Source organism: Geotrypetes seraphini, chromosome 1 (genome assembly GCF_902459505.1).
Source record: "Geotrypetes seraphini chromosome 1, aGeoSer1.1, whole genome shotgun sequence".
In the NCBI taxonomy this organism is placed as follows: domain Eukaryota; kingdom Metazoa; phylum Chordata; class Amphibia; order Gymnophiona; family Dermophiidae; genus Geotrypetes; species Geotrypetes seraphini.
The window spans coordinates 22952027-22975210 of record NC_047084.1 but is presented as its reverse complement, the minus strand read 5'-3'; the positions used below and the strand labels follow the sequence as shown (position 1 = coordinate 22975210).

General features: G+C 41.2%; 1 protein-coding gene across 2 annotated transcripts in view; it reads right to left on the bottom strand.

The window, feature by feature from the left end:
* Positions 1-23184, bottom strand: part of MAP1B (microtubule associated protein 1B) — a 222888-nt gene that overhangs the window by 34439 nt on the left and 165265 nt on the right. For both annotated transcript variants that reach the window (XM_033929061.1, XM_033929070.1), the window contains one exon: positions 7827-7967. In XM_033929061.1, coding sequence (XP_033784952.1) covers positions 7827-7967 — 141 coding nt within the window. The remainder of the gene's footprint in view (positions 1-7826; positions 7968-23184) is intronic.

Genomic DNA, 23184 nt, shown 5'->3' with positions numbered 1-23184 from the left:
TTTTTTAAATTAGGATTTTATATACCGCCTATCAAGGTTATCTAAGCGGTTTTACAATCAGGTACTCAAGCATTTTCCCTATCTATCCCGGTGGGCTCACAATCTATCTAAGTAAAGGTAAAGTCTGAAGAAAAGAAACTGGAGAAAGAAAAACCAAAGAAAGAGATTTCCTGAAAAGATGGCAAAACACCAAGCAAGAAGGAAGAAAAATCCAAGAAAGAAATTAAAAAAGAAGATATGAAAGAAGTAAAGAAAGAAGTATCACAAAAAGATATTGTGGTTGGAGGATGTGAAACCTTGTGAAATTCATAGAAGAATGCTACAACAGTATGGAGATGAGTGGGTAGATGTGTTTAAAAATGGACAAACATCAATCCCTGATGAGGAACATTCTGGTCATCCCAGCAAGACTGTCAATGATGAAAAGGTGGGTCGTGCTGACGCCATTACTTGTGAAAACAGGTGCATTTCTTTAGAAGTTCCAGACAGGGATTTGGACGTCAGTATCAGATCTGCACATACCACTGTCATGGAGGTTCTCAAGTATCAGAAATTGTGTGCACGGTGGGTGCCTAGGATGCTGACTGATGAGCACAAAATGATTCATGTGTAGACTGCCACAGCCTTTTTGGATCAGGAGAAGGATTCTTGGCACATATCATTACAGGGGACGAAACCTGGGTGTATCACTATGAGCCTAAAAGCAAGAGGCAGACTTCACAACAGCGTCACACATTATCTCCAGGCAAGAAGTTGTTCAAGTCTCAACCCTCCACTGGGATATGAGTGGACCAATTTTGGAGCACTATGAGGAAAAGGGTGAAACAGTAAATAGCACCCAATATAGTGCATTGTTGGAGGAGGAGCTGAAGCCAAAAATACGGAGCTGTCGCAGAGGATTTTTGTCTAAAGGCGTTCTTCTCCTTCATGATAATGCATGCCCTCACACGGCCACTACAGCTCTTGACACCATTCAGAGATTGAGATTTCAGATCTTACAGCATCCATAGAGCCCTGATCTTGCTCCCTCTGATCATCATATGTTTAGACCAGGGTCTCAAAGTCCCTCCTTGAGGGCTGCAATCCAGTTGGGTTTTCAAGATTTCCCCAATGAATATGCATGCGATCTATGTGCATGCACTGCTTTCAATGCATATTCATTGGGGAAATCCTGAAAACCCAACTGGATTGTGGCCCTCAAGGAGGGACTTTGAGATCCCTGGTTTAGACCCTTGAAGGCTGCTTTGAGAGGACGAAAATTTGGAAGCGATGATGAGGTCAAAGAAGCGATGCATTCCTGGCTGAAGGCACAACCCAAAATGATTTTTTTTCCCCAACTGTTATAAAGAAGTTGGTGCAACGGTATGAGAAGTGCATTGAAAAGGAAGATGATTTTGTAGAAAAATGGCATATAAATTGTATCTCTAATTGGATTATATATCTCAAAATATTCAATGTGCTGTTACTTTTTGAAACATCCTCGTATATGGTATACATTATTATCTATTCATTTATCTCTACATAGATAGATTATAGATATATGTAGATATATGTGGAAATGAAGGCAATTCCCATGAGTTGTGGCTATTTTTTCAGATGCCCAGATTTCCTTATTGAATACTAGAGTACATTACGATGCCCAATATGACTACATTTATATCTCATTAGAAAATACACATTCCCTATTTTGCCAAAGAACAAAACTCCAGTCTTAAAGGATCCTCAGACCACCACCGAGTATCTTAACTTCAAGCTGCTTAATTACTCATCGATCCCGCTGGAGTACACTATTTTTTGTCATTTTTAATTTTTATTTATTTTCAAACTTAAATCTCTTGGTTATTCATATTATTAAATATACAGGTATGTAGCTTTTAGCATCTGTTCATCCCCATTGCTGACACATTTCGCTACTCTTTTTCGAGGCGGGAAGATACGTTCTGTAGTTAAAACTTGCTTATTCATTACTGCCACTACACAGCCAGTAGCGGCAGTAATGAATAAGCAAGTGTTAACTGCACAATGTATCTTCCCGCCTTGAAAAAGAGTAGCGAAACGCGTCGGCAATGGGGTTGAACAGATACTAAAAGCTAAGGGGCTCATAATCGAAAGAGAAACACGTCCAAAAACTGGCCTAAGTCGGCACTTGGACAATCATCAGTCAAAAACGTCCAAGTGCTGATAATTAAACCGGGTTTTGGATGTATTTAAAAACGACCTAGGCCTTCACAGTGCTGCTGAACGACCATAGCTAAATGGGGCATTTCAGGAGGAATGTCGACGGCAGGATTTGGGCTGAATGTGGGCAGGCTTAGACTAAGTTATACTGCATGTATAACCGAAGGTTATACAGCACAGCATCCAGGGATCTCAAAGTCCCTCCTTGAGGGCCACCATCCAGTCAGGTTTTCAGGATTTCCCCAATGAATATGCATTGAAAGCAGTGCAGGCACATAGATCTCATGCATATTCATTAGGGAAATCCTGAAAACCCGACTGGATTGCAGCCCTCAAGGAGGGACTTTGAGACCCCTGGATAGACAGAACTTGGATGTTGTGACTTAGACCATTTAAAGCATGGTCTAAGTCACAAAAACCCACCTAAAGTCACCAGAAAAGCACTGCAGACACAAACTACAGACCCCCACACACAACCCCAGTGATCACTGACCCCCCCCATAAAAATATTAATCACAACTTGAAAATTCTGCCTCCAGAACATCATCACCTGGCAGCCTGCCATAGGAAAGCCTAGTCGTGCTACACAGAGGCATCTTAAGTCATCTTGGGGGTGGGTTAGGGACTCATGGAGGACCCATTCCCATAAGCACCTATAATCACTGCATTGATATTAAAACATGTGCACTCCCCTATACACCCCCATAATCCTTTTGTACTGGCATATAAATGGCTCCTGCAGCCATAAGGGCTATCGGGGTGGTAGATAAGTGGGTCTAGAGCAGGGGTAGGGAACTCTGGTCCTCGAGAGCTGTATTCCAGTCGGGTTTTCAGGATTTCCCCAACGAATATGCATGAGATCTATTTGCATGCACTGCTTTCAATGCATATTCATTGGGGAAATCCTGAAAACCCGACTGGAATACGGCTCTCGAGGACCGGAGTTCCCTACCCCTGGTCTAGAGGATTCTGGAGGTGGTTTGGGGGGCTCACCATGACCTATAAGGGAGCTGTAGTGCGATGATGACATGGCACCCTTTTTGTGAAGTTCACAGCAGTGCCCTGTAAGGTATTTAGGTGCCATGTCTGGGTGTTCAGTCCATCACTTTGCAGACCCCTCCCACATCCAACAGGGCTTGTTCTGCCAATTTTTTTGATACTTAGGAAGGGCTTTCGGCAAAACTAGGTTTTTTTGTTTTTGCTTTTGTGGTGATATCAATCCCATACTGCCATCGGTGACTCACATGCCAACTTGTAGCTTTCCAATAAAGGTTTTCCTTCGTCATAGTGATGAAAACTGATCAGTCGAAGAACATCCAGTCCACGTGGCAGTCTAGCAGTTGACAACTGATAGACTGACTTCCCAATAAGCCAGTTTTCGGGTACAGATAACAAACTAGATGACGCCATAAAAAACTAATTATGCGCAATCACCTACATACACAACACACAAGTGAACAGTGCATGCTGGGGTGACCTCTAATTATTGTCTAATCAAGCTGAATTTTGACACATGAGTAAGATATACCAAGTGGACAAAAATAAGCCTTGTAGAGACAAGATTTGACAAGGTTGATTTTTTTGCATACTACCATGGACCACTCCATGATACATAGCTGCTAAAGACTTCTATTTTTATTTTATTTTTTCTAGAATGCTGGGCCATATCCATACCAGGTTTCTTCAGGAGATGTCACCCACATGTGAGAACATCATGTCCTGCTTATCTTCTGAGAAGAGATTTCACCTGATTATTGCTATAGCCATTACAGAGATTAAAGTCCCAGGAGATGAAATCATTCTTTTGCCTCTGAGCTGCGCAATTTTTCAAGTGCAAACATTTATCATATTACAGGCTACTTCCAAAGTGATGTATAATATGATAACTGAACAATTTTGATTGCAAAACATAGCTCTAATTAATGTATAGAAAGCATTTCAGATTAAAATGTTAATGTTATAAAATGTTTATAAGAAATTAAATAGTATTCTTACTAAATTTATTTGGCTGGGTAAAACTGCTCAAATTGCTTTAGTATCTTTACAAAAACCAATTGCGGTGGGAGGGGTAAATTTTCCCAATTTTTATAGATATAATCAGGCCTATATACTGCGTCAGGGTATGTATTGGATCCTTCCCGAACTCATGGAACATCTCCCTGATTGGTTATATTTAGAGTGGCAATTGATGTCCCCATTATGACTGTTTCATGTGTTGAATATCAGATTACCCAGATATGTTAAGGACAATAGTATTTTATTTGATACCTGGAAAACTTTGAAATTTATTAACAGATGTTCCAATAGAGAAATCTACTTATCAATCCCTATGGTTAAATTCCAAGATTCAAATAGGCGGGTCTGGGATCTTCTGGAAGCACTGGATGCAGGCAGGCATTCGTATATTAGATGATGTTACGTCAAATGGGAAAATGCTTGATTTTTTTACGATTGCAACAGACATTTGGTATTGCTAAGTCTCAAAATTATAAGTGGTTGCAGTTGAAGCAAGTCATTCAGAAGGAGTTCCCTGATTGGCAAAATCTAAAAAATGATTACAACTTGCAGGTCCTATGCTTCCAGATAGATTCGTTAGGGCATCAGGCTGTCCGGTGGTATAAATTAATATCTGATTTCTTGAATAAAAAACCAAAAAATGGTCTTAGAGACATTTGGAGCATTGAGATTAAGCAGTATATTTCTGCATCTCGATGGCCATGAATTTGGACTTGGAGGATGAGATGTACAGTGTCAGCATCTATGAGACAAACATGTTTTTTTCTATTACATAGATTTTTTTTGGACCCCTGTTAGGTTACACAAGTTAGACAGTTCTAAATCTAATAGATGCTGGCATTATCATCTGGACATAGGGACACTGGATCATCTGTTGTTCTATTATCCTTTGATACTTAACTGACTTTTGGAGGTCAATAAGGGTTACAATTAACAACATATTGGAATCATCAATTCCACTGACTATGAGGCGGTCATATGTGGAACATTATTACATGTTAAACCCCTTACGGATCGTTATAAATGCCGTCTTTTTCTTGTCATGACTGGGATAGCCATGCAAATGGTAACCCGAAATTGGAAGAACTAAGACCGCCTAAATTTTCCTTTCTGGTGAGCAAATTTGTGCTCCACCTATAGATATGAAAAAATGAATGCCAATAGTTTGGGGCACAATAATTTATTTAAGCTGGTTTGGGGGCCATTGACATCATATATTATTTCTTTGATTATAAGTCAGTTTTTGTTTATTTTCGTACACATCCAGGAAAGAGTGGGGGGAGGGGCTATTTCTGTCCTAATTTGACTTTTGAGTATGTCTGGGGTGGGAGGATATTTTTAATCTGAATAGGGTAAGATTTTGGGATAGTCTATGTTTCTGTTTTTTATTGAATAATCATTGGGTGGGGGAGGGGGAGAAAATGGTTGGTTATGCATATTTGTAAGTTGAATGTGCTTTTATTAACTTATTATATGATATATATTTGTGTATTAGTTGGGTTAAATACTGGAACATGATATAAAAAAAGAATTATGATGAAAATTATAAAAAAGGACAGAACGGCACAAAAAATGAGAAAAGTCGGACACGTTGAAGAGAAAACAAAGAACTGATGGTCCCGCGAGCCAACATCAGGCGGGAAGGCATAGGCATATGTGTGGTATGGGCATTGCCTATAAATTTAAAGTGACAGTGCACTTCATAGTGTCCATACTGGGTTCCGTGAATGATGTCACCCACATGTGAAAATATTAAGCCTGCTTGTCCTTGGAGAAAGTTACAATTTCTGAAAAGTTATACAGGTTTTGATGATTAGACTAACATTAACATGGTCCATATACACATGAATTTCTGATCACATGGATCACAATTAAAATTAATGTGGCCTGCTTGGATGCCCTCAATTTAAAATATATCCTCCTCCCCCCCTTTTACAAAGCTGCACTAGCAACTGCTGCTGTTGCAGTATTCGTTCTGATGTTCATAGGGAGTTAATAGATGTCAGAGTGTTTGCCGTGCAGCAGCCACTAGCACAGCTTTGTAAAAGTGGAGTGGGGGGAGGGGTATGTTATTGGACAAAATTATCCTGTAGTAAACAACATCAGCCTAAACTAAACTAAACTAAAACTTAGCTTTATATACCGGGTCATCAACCAGAGGAAGCTCGACTCGGTTAACAATAATTTAAAAAATATACTAAAAGAGAACAGCAAAAATGACAAGAAGATTAATTTTCGAAGTGTTTAGCGAATAAAAAAGTTTTTAAAGATTTACGGAAGAATAGGAAAGGGCTAGGGCTTCTCAAAGTTAAAGGGAGTTCATTCCACAATTGAGAAAATTTGAAAGCCAAAGAAAGGCTGACGTTCTTGACTCCTTTAATTCCTTTTCTAAATGGAAGAGAAAGCTTGAATTGTTGAGCGCCTCTAGCATAGGAAAATCTATAAATGTTCCATAGCAGAGGGACAAGAGGAGTGAAAATACCATAAGAATATAAGAATTGCCGCTGCTGGGTCAGACCAGTGGTCCATCGTGCCTAGCAGTCTGCTCACGCGGCAGCTCTTATGTCATAGACCAGTGCCCTGAGTTTAGCCTTCCCTGCGTATGTTCTGGTTCAGCAGGAACTTGTCTAACTTTGTTTTGAAACATTGGAGGGTGTTTTCCCCTATAACAGCCTCCGGAAGAGCGTTCCAGTTTTCTACCACACTCTGGGTGAAGAACTTCCTTATTTTTGTACAGAATCTAACCCCTTTCAAATTTAGAGAGTGCCCTCTCGTTCTCTTTACCTTGGAGAGGGTGAACAACCTGTCTTTATCTACTATGTCTATTCCCTTCTTTATCTTGAATGTTTCGATCATGTCCCCTCTCAGTCTCCATGCATGCACATTTAAATTGAATCCTGAGATAAACCGGGAGCCAATGAAGGCTCAACAGCAAAGGAGTCACATGGTCAAATTTGCTTTCTCCAAAAATCAGCTGCCTAGCGGTACTCTAAATCAACTGTAATCTTTGGAGACAGGTCTTTGTAACACCAAGATAAATAGCATTACAATAATCTAGCTGAGGTAGTATAATAGATTGAACCAAAACTGAGAAATGGCGTTGATGGAAAAGAGATCTAACCTTCCTCAGCATTCGTAAACTGAAAAAGCATTTCTTGACCAGAGACTCTATTTGATCCTTAAAGCTAATTTAGAAAAACTCTCATAAACTACAGCATATTTTAAATATAAAATTTCTTAATCAATTTAATAGAAATGTCTTTACCTCTAATACTCAGGGGGGAATTTACCCATGTGGGCTACCTTTAAATGTGTCATTTTGCTGTTAAGCCCAATTATTAATAACTAGTTCTCACTGCATAAAATGGGACCTGTGTTAAAATAGCATGAATTAGTGGTAAAATAACCTGTCTTATTGGTAGCTCATGTTGATAACAACCCCCTCTTAATGCCCTTCAAGACTCCATCATGAATTTTCTTGATTTTTTCTACCTTAATGAGGAATTAAGTGACATTCTGAGGGATACAAGAATTACCAGTGTTGTTCAATTATTTGACAGAAATATTTCACATTTTTGGTAAAGGCTAGATCTGTATGGTCAGAGTGTATGATTTCACATGAATGCACAAACCTCCTGATCGGTGAAGATCTCAATGAAGTTCTGGAATGAAAAAGATCCTGATCGGAGAATCAGTTCTCCTGTGTTTTCAAAGCACTGGCCGGCCAGTACGAGGAGCTTGTGTCTTGCAGCATCAGTAATCATGAGGCGTACCTAGAGTAAAAATAATAATGGCAAAAAGAAATAATTATGATGCAGCTCTATTTTAAAGAAAGAAAGAATTTGTCAAGAAACCTATTATATTTTGCCTTACATAAAGGGCCAGATTCTCTAAACGGCACCGTTGCCTGTGGCTGCCTTAAAAACAGCTACCAATCGCAAAAGTAGCCACCGGAAATGTAGGCCAGCGTTTTCAAAGCCTACATTTCCAGCGCCTACCTTTGACGTAAATCATGCTTCTGGAGGTGTGATTCTGGCGCCATTTTGTAAATGAATATTTAACAAAAAAGGACCACCCAATATCTCAGTGAAAATGATTCAACCATGTTACTATAAGTGCTCAGAACCTTAACAGTAGAGAGAACACAACCAGGGACACACCCATAAATGCACATCTTAGTCTTCCACTGCATTTTACAGTACTATTACATTACTTAACTGGAACAAAGCTGTTTACTTATATACAGTTACACTTCTCCCTCCGTATTCGCTGTGATAGGGGATTAACAGAACTGCAAATACAGAAAAACTGCGAATAACTTTTTCATATGTTATTCGCTGTTTTCTATTAAAAACCATTGTGAATATGATGAAACCACGAATAACATGGTGGGAGACCTGGCCTGTTCCTGAAGGAGAAGCAAAACATGGTGAAGAAATCTGGGGCAATGAAGTATTAAGTCACTTGCCCAGCATCACAAGGAGTACTGCTGGGATTGCAGCTCTACTCCTAGGCCACTCCTCACTTAGAACAGCAAATTTGTGCATCTAATCTGTTATAGAATATGAGTATAAACCAGCAATTAGGTGCCTAACGGGGGAATTTATCATAGTGTTAAGATGGGTCATTTTACTACAAGTCACGCTATTTTATTGTTTATTGTTTATTCAGGTTTTTGATTAAACGCTTTTTCGAAACTACAAAGCGTTGAACAAAATTTAAAATTAACATTTAAACAAAAAATTTTAACAAACAAATAAAACATACATTTCTATAATGAAACATCTATTATTAATTAAACTATAAAAAACTACATGACTGACAACAAATACGTACTAGGTAAAAAGGACCGAAAAGCCCCTGGACACGAATAGGAAGAGGGGGAGAAATACAATCGGTATAGAAAATGTGAGAAACATTTAAGGTAAACACAAAAGGGGATTGGGAAAATAAATGTAAGAAACAAGAATAAGTTAATTACTAAAACACAGTTGATCAATTAACACAGAGACCCATTTTATGCAATGAGACCTTGTGCTAAAATAACACGACTTGTGGTAAAGTAACCTTTCTTAACAATAGCACAAATTGATAAATTCCCCCCTAAATGCAGGTTCCACTACTTGCATTGCTCTATGGGAGGAGCTTAAATGCAGCAGTTAGGTGCCTGACAATATTCAATAAATCGCATGCTTAAATAGTCAGAATGCCCATGCCCCACTCAAGCCCCTCGCAAGTGAACGCCCCCTTTCAAGCTACATCCTAAAACAGTTAAGGGCCCTTTTACCAAACAGTGGTAAAAAGTGGCCTTAATGCACCCTTATGTGGGTCTATCCCAGGTGCTAAGGCCATGTTTACCGCTGGGGTAAAATGGCTGAATTTTTTATGGCCACACACCAGTGGGAGGGAGGTTGGCGCCGAGAGTGGTAGCGCCTGACATCACCATGCTGTGCACACTCCCCCTCTTCCTCACCACACTGTGTGCCCCTTCTCACTCTTCTCTGCCACTTGAGTACCCCCACCCCTGCGCATATCTTGAAATGTTCGCTGGTGAAAGCAGCATCGTCTGCGCCAGCCTTGGAACTCTTCTGACATGACCAGGAAGTGATGTCAGAAGGGAGCCGAGGCTGGTGCAAGAAGCAAGTGGAAGATGCTGCTTGTGCTGGCAAACTTTTAAAGAGGTATGCATGGGGAAGATGAGTGGCGCTGGCGCCCTCTGCAAAGACAGCGCCTGGGGCAGTCCACCCCACCAGCCCTCCCTTACTACACCACTGCCACACATTAATTTTCCCATTAGTGTGTGAGACCTTATCACCACCTAAAGTATTATGTAGGCCTTAGGGACTCAGGTGTTAAACCAGTGCTAATTGGTTAGCACACTGCAATGCCCATGTCCTAATTCATGCAGAACACATGATACCTACCTTTAAATGTTTGAAGAGGAATCTGAACTATGAACAATGCTCTTAAGTCATTAACGACTGATGACATAGGCAGCAGAACGCTGCTTGGTTTGGGGGGGCCCAGGAGCTCCGCCCTAGCCCCACGGAATCCTACGGTGTGGACTCTCCCCAGCTCCCGATTCCCCACCTACCTCCTCCTGGCGCTGTACTTTTAAATCTTCAGGCAGCCGCTGTGCAGCGTCAGCGAGCAGTCCTGCCCCCGGAAGTAGAATCAAGTGTTCCAGGGCAGGCTTACTCGCTGACGCTGTGCGGCAGCTGCCGGAAGATTTAAACATTAGAACACCAGGAAGTGGGTGGGAGGGCAGGCACAAATCTTTGGAGAGGCCATGGCCCCTGTGGCCTCCCCCATTCTGATGCCTATGATTGATGATATGTAATCCTACTATAGTTTCCTGCTGTTTTCAGTGGGTTAAATGTGTGTACTGAAAGTATCGTTATATGTTGTTCTTTGAATTATTGTGAATATTTTACGCTGTAAACCACTTAGTTATAGGCAGTTAAGAAATTTTAGAAATAATAAATATAATTGTCTGTATACAGTGTGAAAGGTGAGTTCCCAGGGTATAAAGCAACTACTCAGAATTGCTACCGGCACTGTGCTGTTGAATCATAAATTGCCAGCACAATCATAGATGGGAGAAGGGAAATGAGACTGAGGAGAATTTGAGGGATGGAGGATAAAAGGTCTGGATGGTAAAAAGGGAAGGGAAAGAATGGAAAAGGCAGAACAGATGGGAGGAAGGGTGGGAAGAAAACTGTATCTCTAGTCACGTTCCTGATCGACGTTCTGGCCCACACAGCGACTCTCACTTGACATTTCCTTTTCACATTTTCATTTTTCATTCAGCTTATATTAAAGGAAATGGCCTTAGATTACCGATCTCAGAAACTCCAGCTAATTAAAAGCAGACCTTATTTTGGTTTCTCAGTAATTGTATTGGGCGATGCATTTGCAACAGTATCCCTGACTGAGTCAGTCCCTCCACTGCTGTTTCTGAGGGAGAGCTCTGATAAGGGCCATTAGTTGTCTGATGTCAGCCTTTCAAATCTCATCCATTGAAAGTGTATTAAATCCATGAAAGACCTGGCTGCTCTTTTTCCCTCTGGCAGCGGCTGTTAAGAGAAATTTACCAGTTTACACTGAAAACCTTTTTTTTAATATACCATATAATCATTTCCTGTCTCCGCTCATCCACATGTGACCACCATTTTGCCCCCGGTTTGTCTGTTCACTGCTAGTTGGAAAGCTCCTTTGAAACTAAAGAGGCCCAAAAGAGGCAGATTAATATGTGCAGCTTGTTTCCAAGTTTATTTGTCACTTGACATACTGTCTATCAATGAATAACTAAACAGTTTACAATAGTATTATAATAAAAGTAAAAACAATGTCAAGTAAAAATTAAAAAAAAAAATTGCTGGGGTGACAAACCAAGCTATACTTACAGTGGTTCCCAGCGCTGTCCTGCAGGACCACCAGCCAGTCAGGTTTTCAGGATAGCCTTAATGAATATGCATGGAGCAGATTTGCATGCCTGTCACCTCCATTATATGGGTCCTGGCTGAGAACATAAAGAAATCCATTGAGAAGGCTTTAAACTAAAGATCAGGGGAGAGCCAACAGTCGACAATCGGTCGATGGCCCGGACACCAGGATATCCTGTGGAGGTAACTTCAAGCAACTGCACTGATATAGGGCAAGATAAGGATGATACTACAAAAGCCGATATAAAGGATCAAATAGATACAAAAGAGGATTCAAAAGAGGATGTGAGAACTAGTAAATCCAGGAAATTAGCACGATTTAGATGTATGTACACGAATGCCAGAAGCTTAGGAAACAAAATGGGCGAGCTGGAAGAAGTAGCAAGTAGAGAACATCTCGATATCATAGGAATAACAGAAACATGGTGGAAAGAAGAGAATGGATGGGACACGGCATTGAAAGGATATAAACTATATAGAAGAGATAGGGTCGGGCAAAAAGGGGGAGGTATTGCCCTGTATGTCCAAGAAGAAATAGAGTCTGTTAGAGAAGGAGATACAGAAGCAGATGGTAAACTAGAGTCTCTCTGGATAAAGATTCCTGGACGAAAAGAAGCAGATATACAAATTGGACTTTATTATCGACCCCCGGGACAGACTGAGGAAACAGACAATGAAATGATGGAGGAAATTATTCGTAGAAGTAAATCGGGAAATACAACGATCATGGGGGACTTCAACTTTCCGGGAATTAACTGGAAATTGGCAACGTCAAACTGCAGCAGGGAGTTAAAATTCCTTGAAATGTTAGGCGATTGCTTCCTTGAACAAATGGTAGGAGATTCGACAAGAGGAAATGCAATCCTGGACTTGGTCATAAATGGCATTGCTGGAAGGGCGGCAGATGTAGAAGTTACGGTCCCTCTAGGAACAAGCGATCAATTTTACCATTGGCACCGGTAAGGGGAAACCAATCAAGACTAAAACCATGACCTTTAACTACAAAAAAGGAAATTATGACAGAATGAGAACTATGGTTAGAAAACGGCTTAGGAAGGGCACAGCAGACATCCAAACAGTTGAACAAGCATGGTCTCTACTGAAAAACACCATCACAGAAGCACAGAATCTACATATTCCGAGGATATCCAAAGGAAGGCGTAAAAAGAACAATGGTAAACCAGCTTGGTTATCCAAAGAGGTAATAGACGCAGTGAGGGAGAAGAGGAACTCGTTTAAAAAATGGAAACGAGAAAAAACGAAGGAAGCCTGGAACTGTCACAAAATAGACCAAAAAAAGTGTCATAAAGTGGTAAGAGAAGCCAAAAAAGTTTATGAGGAGAAGATAGCGCAGGAAGACAAAAACTTTAAGCCCTTTTTTAGATATATAAAAGGAAAGAAACCAGCAAGAGAGGCAGTGGGCCCTCTCGACAAACATGGAAAGAAAGGGTCAATTAAAGAGGACAAACAGGTTGCTGATAGGTTAAATTCGTTCTTTGCCTCAGTTTTCACAAATGAGGACACTTCAATAATGCCAGACACAGGGAAGGTTTTCAACGGGGGCGCAGAGGAAAGCCTTACAACAGTGAACTTGATGTTGGACATGATTTACTTTCAGATTGACAAACTAAAAAGCGACAAGTCCCCTGGACCGGATGGAATTCACCCGAGAGTATTAAAGGAACTTAAGGAGGAAATTGGCGAACTATTACAAACAGTAGCTAACATGTCAATTAGAACTGGGCAAATACCAGAAGACTGGAGGATAGCAAATGTCATTCCAATTTTCAAAAAAGGCTCAAGAGGGGATCCAGGAAACTACCGACCTGTGAGCCTCACATCGGTTCCAGGGAAGATAATTGAAACAATAATTAAAGAGAACATTGTACAACACTTGGAGGACCACAATCTAATAAGGGCTAGTCAACACGGCTTCAGGAAAGGGAAATCATGCTTGATAAATTTACTACAATTCTTTGAGAAAGTAAACAAACAGATAGATAATGGAGAACCAGTGGATATAATTTACTTGGACTTTCAGAAAGCGTTTGACAAAGTCCCTCATGCAAGACTTATGAAGAAATTACTAAGCCATGGAATAGGAGGGGAAGTACACAGATGGATTGGCAAATGGCTTGAAAACAGAAGGCAAAGGGTTAGCATAAATGGGAATTTCTCGGACTGGGAGAAAGTGACTAGCGGCGTGCCCCAGGGCTCGGTTCTTGGGCCTATCTTGTTCAATATTTTTATAAACGACCTGGAAGAGGAGATAACATGCAATATAATAAAGTTTGCAGATGATACAAAACTATGTCGGGCGGTTGGCTCTCTAGGGGACTGCGAGGACCTTCAGAAAGATCTGAACCAGCTGGAAATGTGAGCAATAAAGTGGCAAATGAACTTTAACGTAAACAAATGCAAGGTGATGCGTTTAGGGAAGAAAAACAAGGAACATGAGTAAGGATGTTGGGGGTGAAGTTAGCAAAATGCGAACAGGAAAGGGACTTGGGGGTACTGATTGACAGTACCCTAAAACCTTCGGCACAATGTGCGGCGGCGGCGAAGAAAGCAAGCAGGATGTTGGGCATAATTAAAAAGGGGATTACGAGTAGATCGGAAAATGTCATAATGCCACTTTATAGAACAATGGTCAGACCGCACTTGGAGTACTGTGTCCAATACTGGTCTCCATACCTTATAAAGGATATAATTCTGCTGGAGAGAGTGCAGAGGCGAGCCACGAAACTTATCAAAGGAATGGAACATTTGATCCACAAAGATAGACTCAGGAGGCTGGGACTGTTTACCCTTGAGAAGAGAAGACTGAGAGGGGATTTGATAGAGACCTTTAAAATATTAAAAGGATTTGATAAAATAGACCAGGAGGCACCATTGCTGAAATATTCAGAGGTGACACGGACAAGAGGTCATAGCCTGAAACTGAGTGGCAGCAGGTTTCGGACAAACGTCAGGAAATTCTGTTTCACACAGCGTGTGGTGGGTGCTTGGAATGCGCTCCCAGAGGAGGTTGTGGAGGAGACTACTGTACTGGGATTCAAGAGAAAGTTGGATACACACCTTCTTGCATATCATATTGAGGGATACGGTAAATCCGGGTCTCCAAAAAGGAGTACCTAAATGGGCCACCGCGTGTGCGGATCACCGGACAGGATGGACCTCGGTCTGATCCGGTGAGGGCGTTTCTTATGTTCTTATGTTCTTATTAGGGTTATCCCAAAAACCCGACTAGCTGGTGGCCCTCCAGGACCGAGTTGGGAACCAGTGTACTAAATTCAATGAGAAAGGGGAGAGGGTAGAAATAAAAAATACATAGATTGAAAATAAAATAAAAAGGAGGAAAGAGGGGGAAGGAAAAGACAAAAGGAGTGTAACGCTGTACCCAGAAAGGATATATCCTGAGCCTGTGAATTAGTTAGGAAACTGCCTGAAACCTGAGAAGGGAGAAATGGGTTTGGCAGAAGTAATTAATTAGAAAACCTGCAAATTAAAATGGGGTAATTGGTTTGGCAACAACAAAAAAAATCCTAGCACCAAGGATGTATGACATTGAATATTAACATGGTTGCTTTCACTGTCTCTAAAGTGACATTAACAAATTGCTTGTGTACAGCTAGCTACAACATTGACCGGGGCAGGTTTACAGGGGAATCTGTGGTTAATCTCTCTTACTGTCAGTCTCAACAATATGACTGCATGGATGGAGTACTGACTGAGCACACAATATAATTAATTAATTAGTACAGTAGTGATGTTTTAGTTTGCTGTTGATTTATGTTTTAAGTAAAAATTCTGTACCACATATGTATTAATGTGAAAAAATGGAGTACCACAGGCATCCTGCAATAATTTTGAAATCTGCATGTGCTGAAATTTATTTCTAAATTTTTTTGAGGAGCATGTTGGGGCGGAGAATGGGTGAGAGACAGATATCCTGAGCCAAAGAGGGAAGGAGGGAGAGAAAGAAGAGATGATGGACCATGGAGGAGGGAGGGAGTTCGGGGGATGTGGGGTACATGGGGTACGGGAAAAAGGGAGGAGCAGAGAAAGTGGACATGGGGCGGGACAAGGAAATAGAGAAGAGATGCTGGGCATAGAGCAGTGGTCTCAAACTCAAACCCTTTGCGGGGCCACATTTTGGATTTGTAGGTACTTGGAGGGCCGCAGAAAAAAATAGTTAATGTCTTATTAAAGAAATGACAATTTTGCATGAGGTTAAACTCTTTATAGTTTATAAAATTTTCCTTTAACAGTTTTACATTATGCAAAATTGTCATTTCTTTAATAAGACATTAACTATTTTTTTTTGCGGCCCTCAAAATACTCTATTTTTTCTGCAGCACTCACATTTAAAGTTTAATATCTGTTCTTTCTCAAAACTGGCACATTTCTATTACTAAATTGAAAATAAAATCATTTTCCTACCTTTGTTTGGTAATTTCATCAGTCTCTGGTTGCACTTTATTCTTCTGACTGTGCATCCAATATTTCTTCTCTTCTTTCAGCCTCCTGTATGCTTCCTCTCCTCCAGATCTCATTCCCTCCCCCAACTTTTTCTTTCTTTTTCTATGTCTGTCTTTCTCTGATTCCTTGTCCCATTTTTTGTTTTGTTTCTGGCTCCTTGTCCCCCCCCCCTTCTTTCTTTTTTCCTTCTGGCTCCCCATCCCCCCCCTTCTTTCTTTTTTCCTTCTGGCTCCCTGCCCCCCCTTCTTTCTTTCTTCCTTCCTGCCCTCCCCCATGCCACCGCCATCGGGGAATAGGCGGCTGCTGCTGCTGCCGCCATCGGGAACAGGCCGAGATCTCCACGGGGCCAACCAACTCTCACCGCCTGACGTCAATTCTAACGTCGGAAAGGACGTTCCGGTTAGCCAGGCAGCGATTGGCTAGCCAGAACGTCCTCTCGACGTCAGAATTGAGGTCGGGCGGCGAGAGAAGCAGGGAGATCAAAGAGCATGGTGCCGGCCTGTTCCCCGATGGCAGTGGTGAGAAGGGAAGGGAAGTAGTTGGGCACCCCTGCTCTAGACGAGCCGCGAGCCGCACTCTAGGAAGAACAGTGGAGGGTGACCAGCTGTGCGGACCGCCCCCCCCCTTGGTACGCCACTGGAGCAGCAGCATGTCTGGCCGGCTCATTCCATTCAAAGCCGCGGGTGGCGGCTCCTTGCGAGATCTGCGCCTGCGTCTGAAGCCTCTCTGATGTTGTGATGTCAGAGAGGCTTCCGATGCAGGAGTGAATAGCGCAAGGAGCCGCCAACCCGCGGCTTTGAACGGAACGAACCAGCCAGACCCGCTGCTGCTCCAAAAGGAAGGGAATGATCCAGTCCAGACCGCGGGCCGCAAATAAAACTTGGAGAGCCACATGTGGCCCGCGGGCCGCGTGTTTGAGACCGCTGACATAGAGGGAGCATAGAGACAGGGAAACACAGGAGTATGCTAGATACGTGAAGGCAGGAGTCCTGGAATAAGCAACGGCAGCAGGAAGTTGCAAGTCAGCTGACGCCAGCGCCTGAGCCTCTCTTCTTGCCAAGTATGCGAGATCGCGCCAGTGTCAGCTGACTTGCAACTTCCTGTTGCTGTCACATATGCTGGGACTCCTGCCTTCGCGTCTCTTCTGGATACACGAAGGAAGGAGTCCCGGCATACGTGATGGCAACAGGAAGTTGCAAGTTAGCTGGCGCCAGAGCCTCTCTTCATGTCCAGAGTGCGAGATCGCATACAAGACCGCGGGCCGCAAAATAGTACCTGGGGCATGCAGCCCATGGGCCACGAGTTTGAGACCGCTGGTCTAGCCAGACTAGTAAGATTGCTGGCCCACAGACATCCCAATGACTTGATTTTGCACATTTTTCCTTTGGACCTTTTTGGTTTGGGAATGGTCCTTACAGAACAATGCATTGAGCAGAAAAACGTCTAAAACAGAGCAATTTTTGAACCATACATATTTCGTATTTGGGCATCATCAAAAATTCCATTCCATGCATGCTATAAAGAATCTAGTTATATTGGGTGAGTTGGTGCTTGACTTTAAGGTTGATATATTTTTAAGCTTTTCCTCCTTCTTCTATGCTCCCTAAATACAACCTAAATTAATTGCTCATTATATAGCTCTGTGCTCCTCTGAGTACTGGAAGTGACTCAGGCTATTACTGCATCTCCTTTCTGTCCCCTAGCAACTCTTATAAGCAGCAGCAGCCACGCCAATGATGCTCTGTGGCTTCTTTTACCTTGACAGGCACATAAATTTACTACTGAACATAATGTCAAAGAGAGCGGAGCAATTTAGCCTCAAAATAGACTAAAATGCCATATAAATTGCCACCACTGTTTAAAAAGTGCGTCCTGGGAAATGAGGATGTTAAGGTTTTCACTACAGGAAAATATTATTTACCTCCATGATTACTAGCTGGACCTCTCATCAAATCCTTCCTTTGTTTTTCTGCTGCCCCTAGAGATTTGTTATGTAGCTAGAGCTAAAGGATGAAGATATTTGTACAGTAGAAATGAATATTTATGTTCTGAAAGCAGTCCAAACTGAAGAGTTCTGGGGATGAGTCAGCACTCTAGCCATCTCTTATGCAAATCTGTTTCCCTGCACTGAGAAACTATTAGCTGTTCTGGTGGATATTAATTGGGTCTCTATTGCCTGGATGAAGTGTTTAGTCCCAATGGAGTATTTATCCCCCCAAAAGATAAAAACAAAATGAAGTCATAATGTATTTGTAAAAGTTTCAGGTTCCATTTTTATTAATTCTTGATATTCTGCCCATTGGTATAACCATATTAGCAGTTTTTAGTGATAAAAACAACAAACAAGTTGGAAGAACTTAAAATAAAAATAATAGAGTACTGTTTAAATGAATATTAAAGTCAAAAGGAATCTGCTTCAAACTCATCCAGGTTTGGATGTTGCTGTTCATATCCTGTAAGCCAGAGGTCATTAAATGCCAATAGAAGAGCATGAATGAAGATATTCAGAGTATAGTTGAAGCCAAGACTGATATCTATAGCTTTATTATCAGTCTATACTCCACTTTCAATGCTATGAAAATATCAAACAGATATTCAGGTGCTGTTTTAGAGCCCAGTATCCCTTACTAAATTCACAATCAGGGGAGGGAAAGGGCAGCAGCTTCTAGGAGACTAAGGAGGTGACTTGCCTCCAGTGGACATCTACTCAAAGAACCTGTATAGCCAATTATCAGATCTAAATAAGAACATTCATCTTTTTGAACACAGATATCTTCTGAAAGTTCAGTTCCTCTTTTTGTTCCCCCCTATTCCCACTGAAAACATACTCATCTCACACTCCCTTGCCATATGGATGTTCTTCAATTGGAGATGTCCATGCAATATTAATATATAAATTCTGGTTTACATATGTCCAAAATATAAACAGAGCTTCTAAAATAAGGGCCATAGTGACATGACAGCAAATAAGGTCTGTAAGGCCCATTTAAGTTACCCAATAGCAATCTTGTTACACTGATATAGACCCCAGGTTTATCTTCACTTTTTCATACCCAGAATCCGCTGCTTTTATCCCAGGTTTTCTTCACCACCTCACTTAGTAGGCTGCTCTATGCGTCCACCACCCTTTTCATGAAGAAATATTTAATTGTGTTTGTTGAGTGTCTTAATTTACTGGATGAGAGTGGGGAACAAATAATGAGAGAATACAAGATGATACTAGTGCTTCAACCTTTTCTCTCAACTTCACGCTCACATCCATCAGCTAGATTGGTCTAGGTGTGCCAGTATATTTTATATCCTTTTACAGTTTTGTTTGTATTTGTTTAAGCTTCCATTCTGGCAAATCATCAAGTATACAGTATATAGTCTAAAAAGGCAATGACCATAAACTCTACAATCACTTGGGATGAAAACACAGGGCTTTCAGTCAGCACAGTTACTGGAATAGGTCAAATGTTTAACTTATTCTGTATATTCAGTGCTGCTACCTATACATAGAAACATGACAGCAGATAAAGGCCAAATGGCCCATCTAGTCTGCCCATCCACAGTAACCATTATCTCTTTCTCTCTCAGAGAGATCCCACGTGCCTATCCCAGGCCCTCTTGAATTCAGACACAGTCTCTGTTTCTACCATCTCTTCCGGGAGACTGTTCCACACATCTACCACCCTTTCCGTAAAAAAAGTATTTCCTCAGATTACTCCAGAGCCTATCACCTCTTAACTTCATCCTATGCCCTCTCATTGAAGAGTTTCCTTTCAAATGAAAGAGACTCGACTTATGCACATTTATATTACGTAGGTATTTAAATGTCTCTATCATATCTCCCCTCTCCTGCCATTCCTCCAAAGTATACAGATTGAGATCTTTAAGTCTGCCTTATCACAAAGACCACACACCATTTTAATAGCTTTCCTCTGATACGTTAAGTATCAAGTTACCTAGGTTGTATAAGGACAATGGAATTTTATTATCTACATGGCAGACATTATAATTTATTAATAACATAATACCTATTCCAATTCATCAATCCACATGTCAGTCCTTATGGTTAAACTCCAAGATTCAAATTGGCGAGTCTAAGATCCTCTGGAAGCACTGGCTGCAGGCGGACATACACACATTATCAGATGGGAAGATGCTTAACTTTTCACGACTGCAACAATCATTTTGTATTTCAAAGTTTCAAACATTTAAGTGGTTGCAGTTGAAGCAGGCCATTCAGAAGGGATTCCCTGATTGGCGTAATTTAAAAACTCAGTATAGCTTGCTGGGCCTGTGTTTCCAGACAGATTTGCTAGGGCATCAGGCAGCAAAGTGGTATAAATTAATATCTGAGCATCTGAATAAAAAACCAAAAACTAGTCTAAGAGGCATATGGAGCATTGAGACAAAGCAGCAAATTTCTGCTACTCAATGGCCACAAATTTGGACTTGGAGGATGAGATGCACATCAGCATCTATAAGACAAACTTGGTTATTTTTGTTATATAGAATTTTCTGGACCCCTGTTAGACTACAAAAGATAGATAGTTCTGAGTCTAGTAGATGCTGGCATTGTCATCTGGCTATAGGGACATTGGATCATCTGCTCTTCTTTTGTCCCCTGATACTTAAATTTTGGCAATCCATTTGGAATCAAATTAATACGATACTGGAGGTCCCAATGGCATTGACGTACGATGCAGTATTGTTTGGTACGTTATTAATGCCTACGAGTCCGTTAACTCCTAATAGTAATAAATTATTTCTCATTATGACAGGAGTTGCCATACAATGTATCATGAAGAATTGGAAAAACTGGGATCGGTTAAGCTATTGCTTCTGGTGGGAAACCTTATGCCAAACCTATAGGTTTGAACATATGAATTCCATGCATATAGGACACTATAAGAAGTTCAGGGAAATTTGGGACCCATTAACAAAATTTTGCAAGGAGTGAATATTAGTCTTACCCTTGATTTCTGAAAGAAAGTTATACACATCCAGGATGGGTGGGTGGGAGGGGGAGGGGAATATGTACTTATCTTGTCATTTGATTGTAATTTTATATGCCCTGATCATTTGTATTATCCTTTGATCTGTATGACTGTTTTAACACTCTCAGGAAGGGGGAGGGGGATATGTACGTACAATAATATTTGATGAATTTGAGTGCTGTTTATTCTGTTAACTGTATGATAATATGTTGCACTTTGTCTTGGCTTTTAAAAACGAATAAAGATTTAACAAACTAATAGCCTTCCTCTGGACCGACTCCATTCTAAATGAGGTCTCACCAGAGTCTTATACAGAGGCACTAATACAGACAAAGACACTGAATATACAGATACCCTCTACTTCTTTAAACTTGCTTGTACAATTTTGCATCTAACATGTAAAGTTGCATGCACAAGTTATAGAATAGTACCAGTTACATGCATAACTTAATTACCTAATTGGCTGCTATCTAGTATTAACAACCAATTAATTGCCTTTAATTGGTGTTAGTTTGTGCTAATTTGCAGTTACACACATAGGGCCAGATTCACCAACCTGCCCGATTGGGCCCGATTGGGGCCTGATCCGGGCCCGATCCAGGCAGGTCTGACGAATTCAGCAAACTAAAATATGCAGATGGGGGCTATCGGAGGAACGTCCCCTTCTGCTGGCACAGATCGCTTTTCTGCGATCCCCACGCATGCGCAGACCATCTGTAGATGGTCTTCTGCGCATGCCCATCGGAGCAGCGATATATATATATTTTTTTAACTTTAACTTTTATTATTAGCTTTTAACCCGCTTTAAACCCATGGGTTAAAACCACGAGCTCGCAGGGCAGGGAAGGGCAGGAGAGATTTGGGGAAGAAGGGCAGGAGAAAACCGGGGCAGCGATGCAGTATAGGCAGGCAGGAGTTTCGGGGAAGGGCAGGAGAGATTCGGGGAAGAAGGGCAGAAGAAAACCAGGGCGGCAATGCGCCGATTCAGGGCGAGCAGGCAGAAGAGGGTGGCAAGCAGGGCAGAGAGCAGGGCTTCCAGAGTCAGAAAGACAATTTTGACTGGTCCCCAGCAGTCGCTTCTTCAGTTGATCAGCCAGCCTAGTCGGATGTGAAATTTTGTGTTGTGAATCACGTCCCTGCCTACTTTGCATGCGTTTCACCTCATTTGCATGCACGGATTCGAAGCGGATCGCAGGAGAGGTTAGTGAATGGGGCCTGAGGGAAATCTGGTTGAAAAGGGGTCGCAAACCGATTGGTACACGATCAGTTTGCCTTGTGAATCTAGCTCATAATTGCCTTTGTAGGTATTCTACAAATTGTGCACGCAACTGCAAGTTGGATTTAGACATCGAAGAGGCATGGGCAGATCAGGGACATGCTTAGCACTTATATGTGTAGGTTCTACAATTCTAGAAGTTGTATGCCTAACTACAAACTTTTTAGCGCATAATTGCCAATATAGAATTCACATAATGCAGATCATCCCAGTGTGATTACTGTGCCAGAACTATCCTTTTAATTTAGACCTGCTACTCAACATCAGATCTATATTAAATGTATAAATTATCACTTTAGCAACTGAAGAAATTACATTGGTTACCAGTTCTATTTCGGGTACAACATAAGATCAGTTCTGTGGTCCATCAAACTGTTTATCATAAACCACATGGTATTTTCGGAAAATTGTGGCACATTGTAAGCCAAGTAGATCCTTATGATCTGAAAATCAAAGGTTATTAAACCCAATATGCAGGGAAATTATACAGACACTAGAGCGATGCCTTTTTTTATTTCCAGTGTTATGATGTGGAATGCTTTGGTGGGCCAATTACGATTATGGAATTTAAGAAACAGTTAAAAACACAGCTGTTTGTTACCGCATTTTTGTGATTTATTAGCTGTTACCTGAAAAGAAGAAACAAATTATGGAGATTTTAAGATTTTAGTTTGTTTGTTATTTTATGTATGTTTTTACTGATGTAAACCATTTTGTACTTTTTCTTTAAATGGTATAAATGGATAATTTTTTGACCCATCTCTCCCTACCCCAGGCCTTCTTACGCAGATTGCACAAAGCA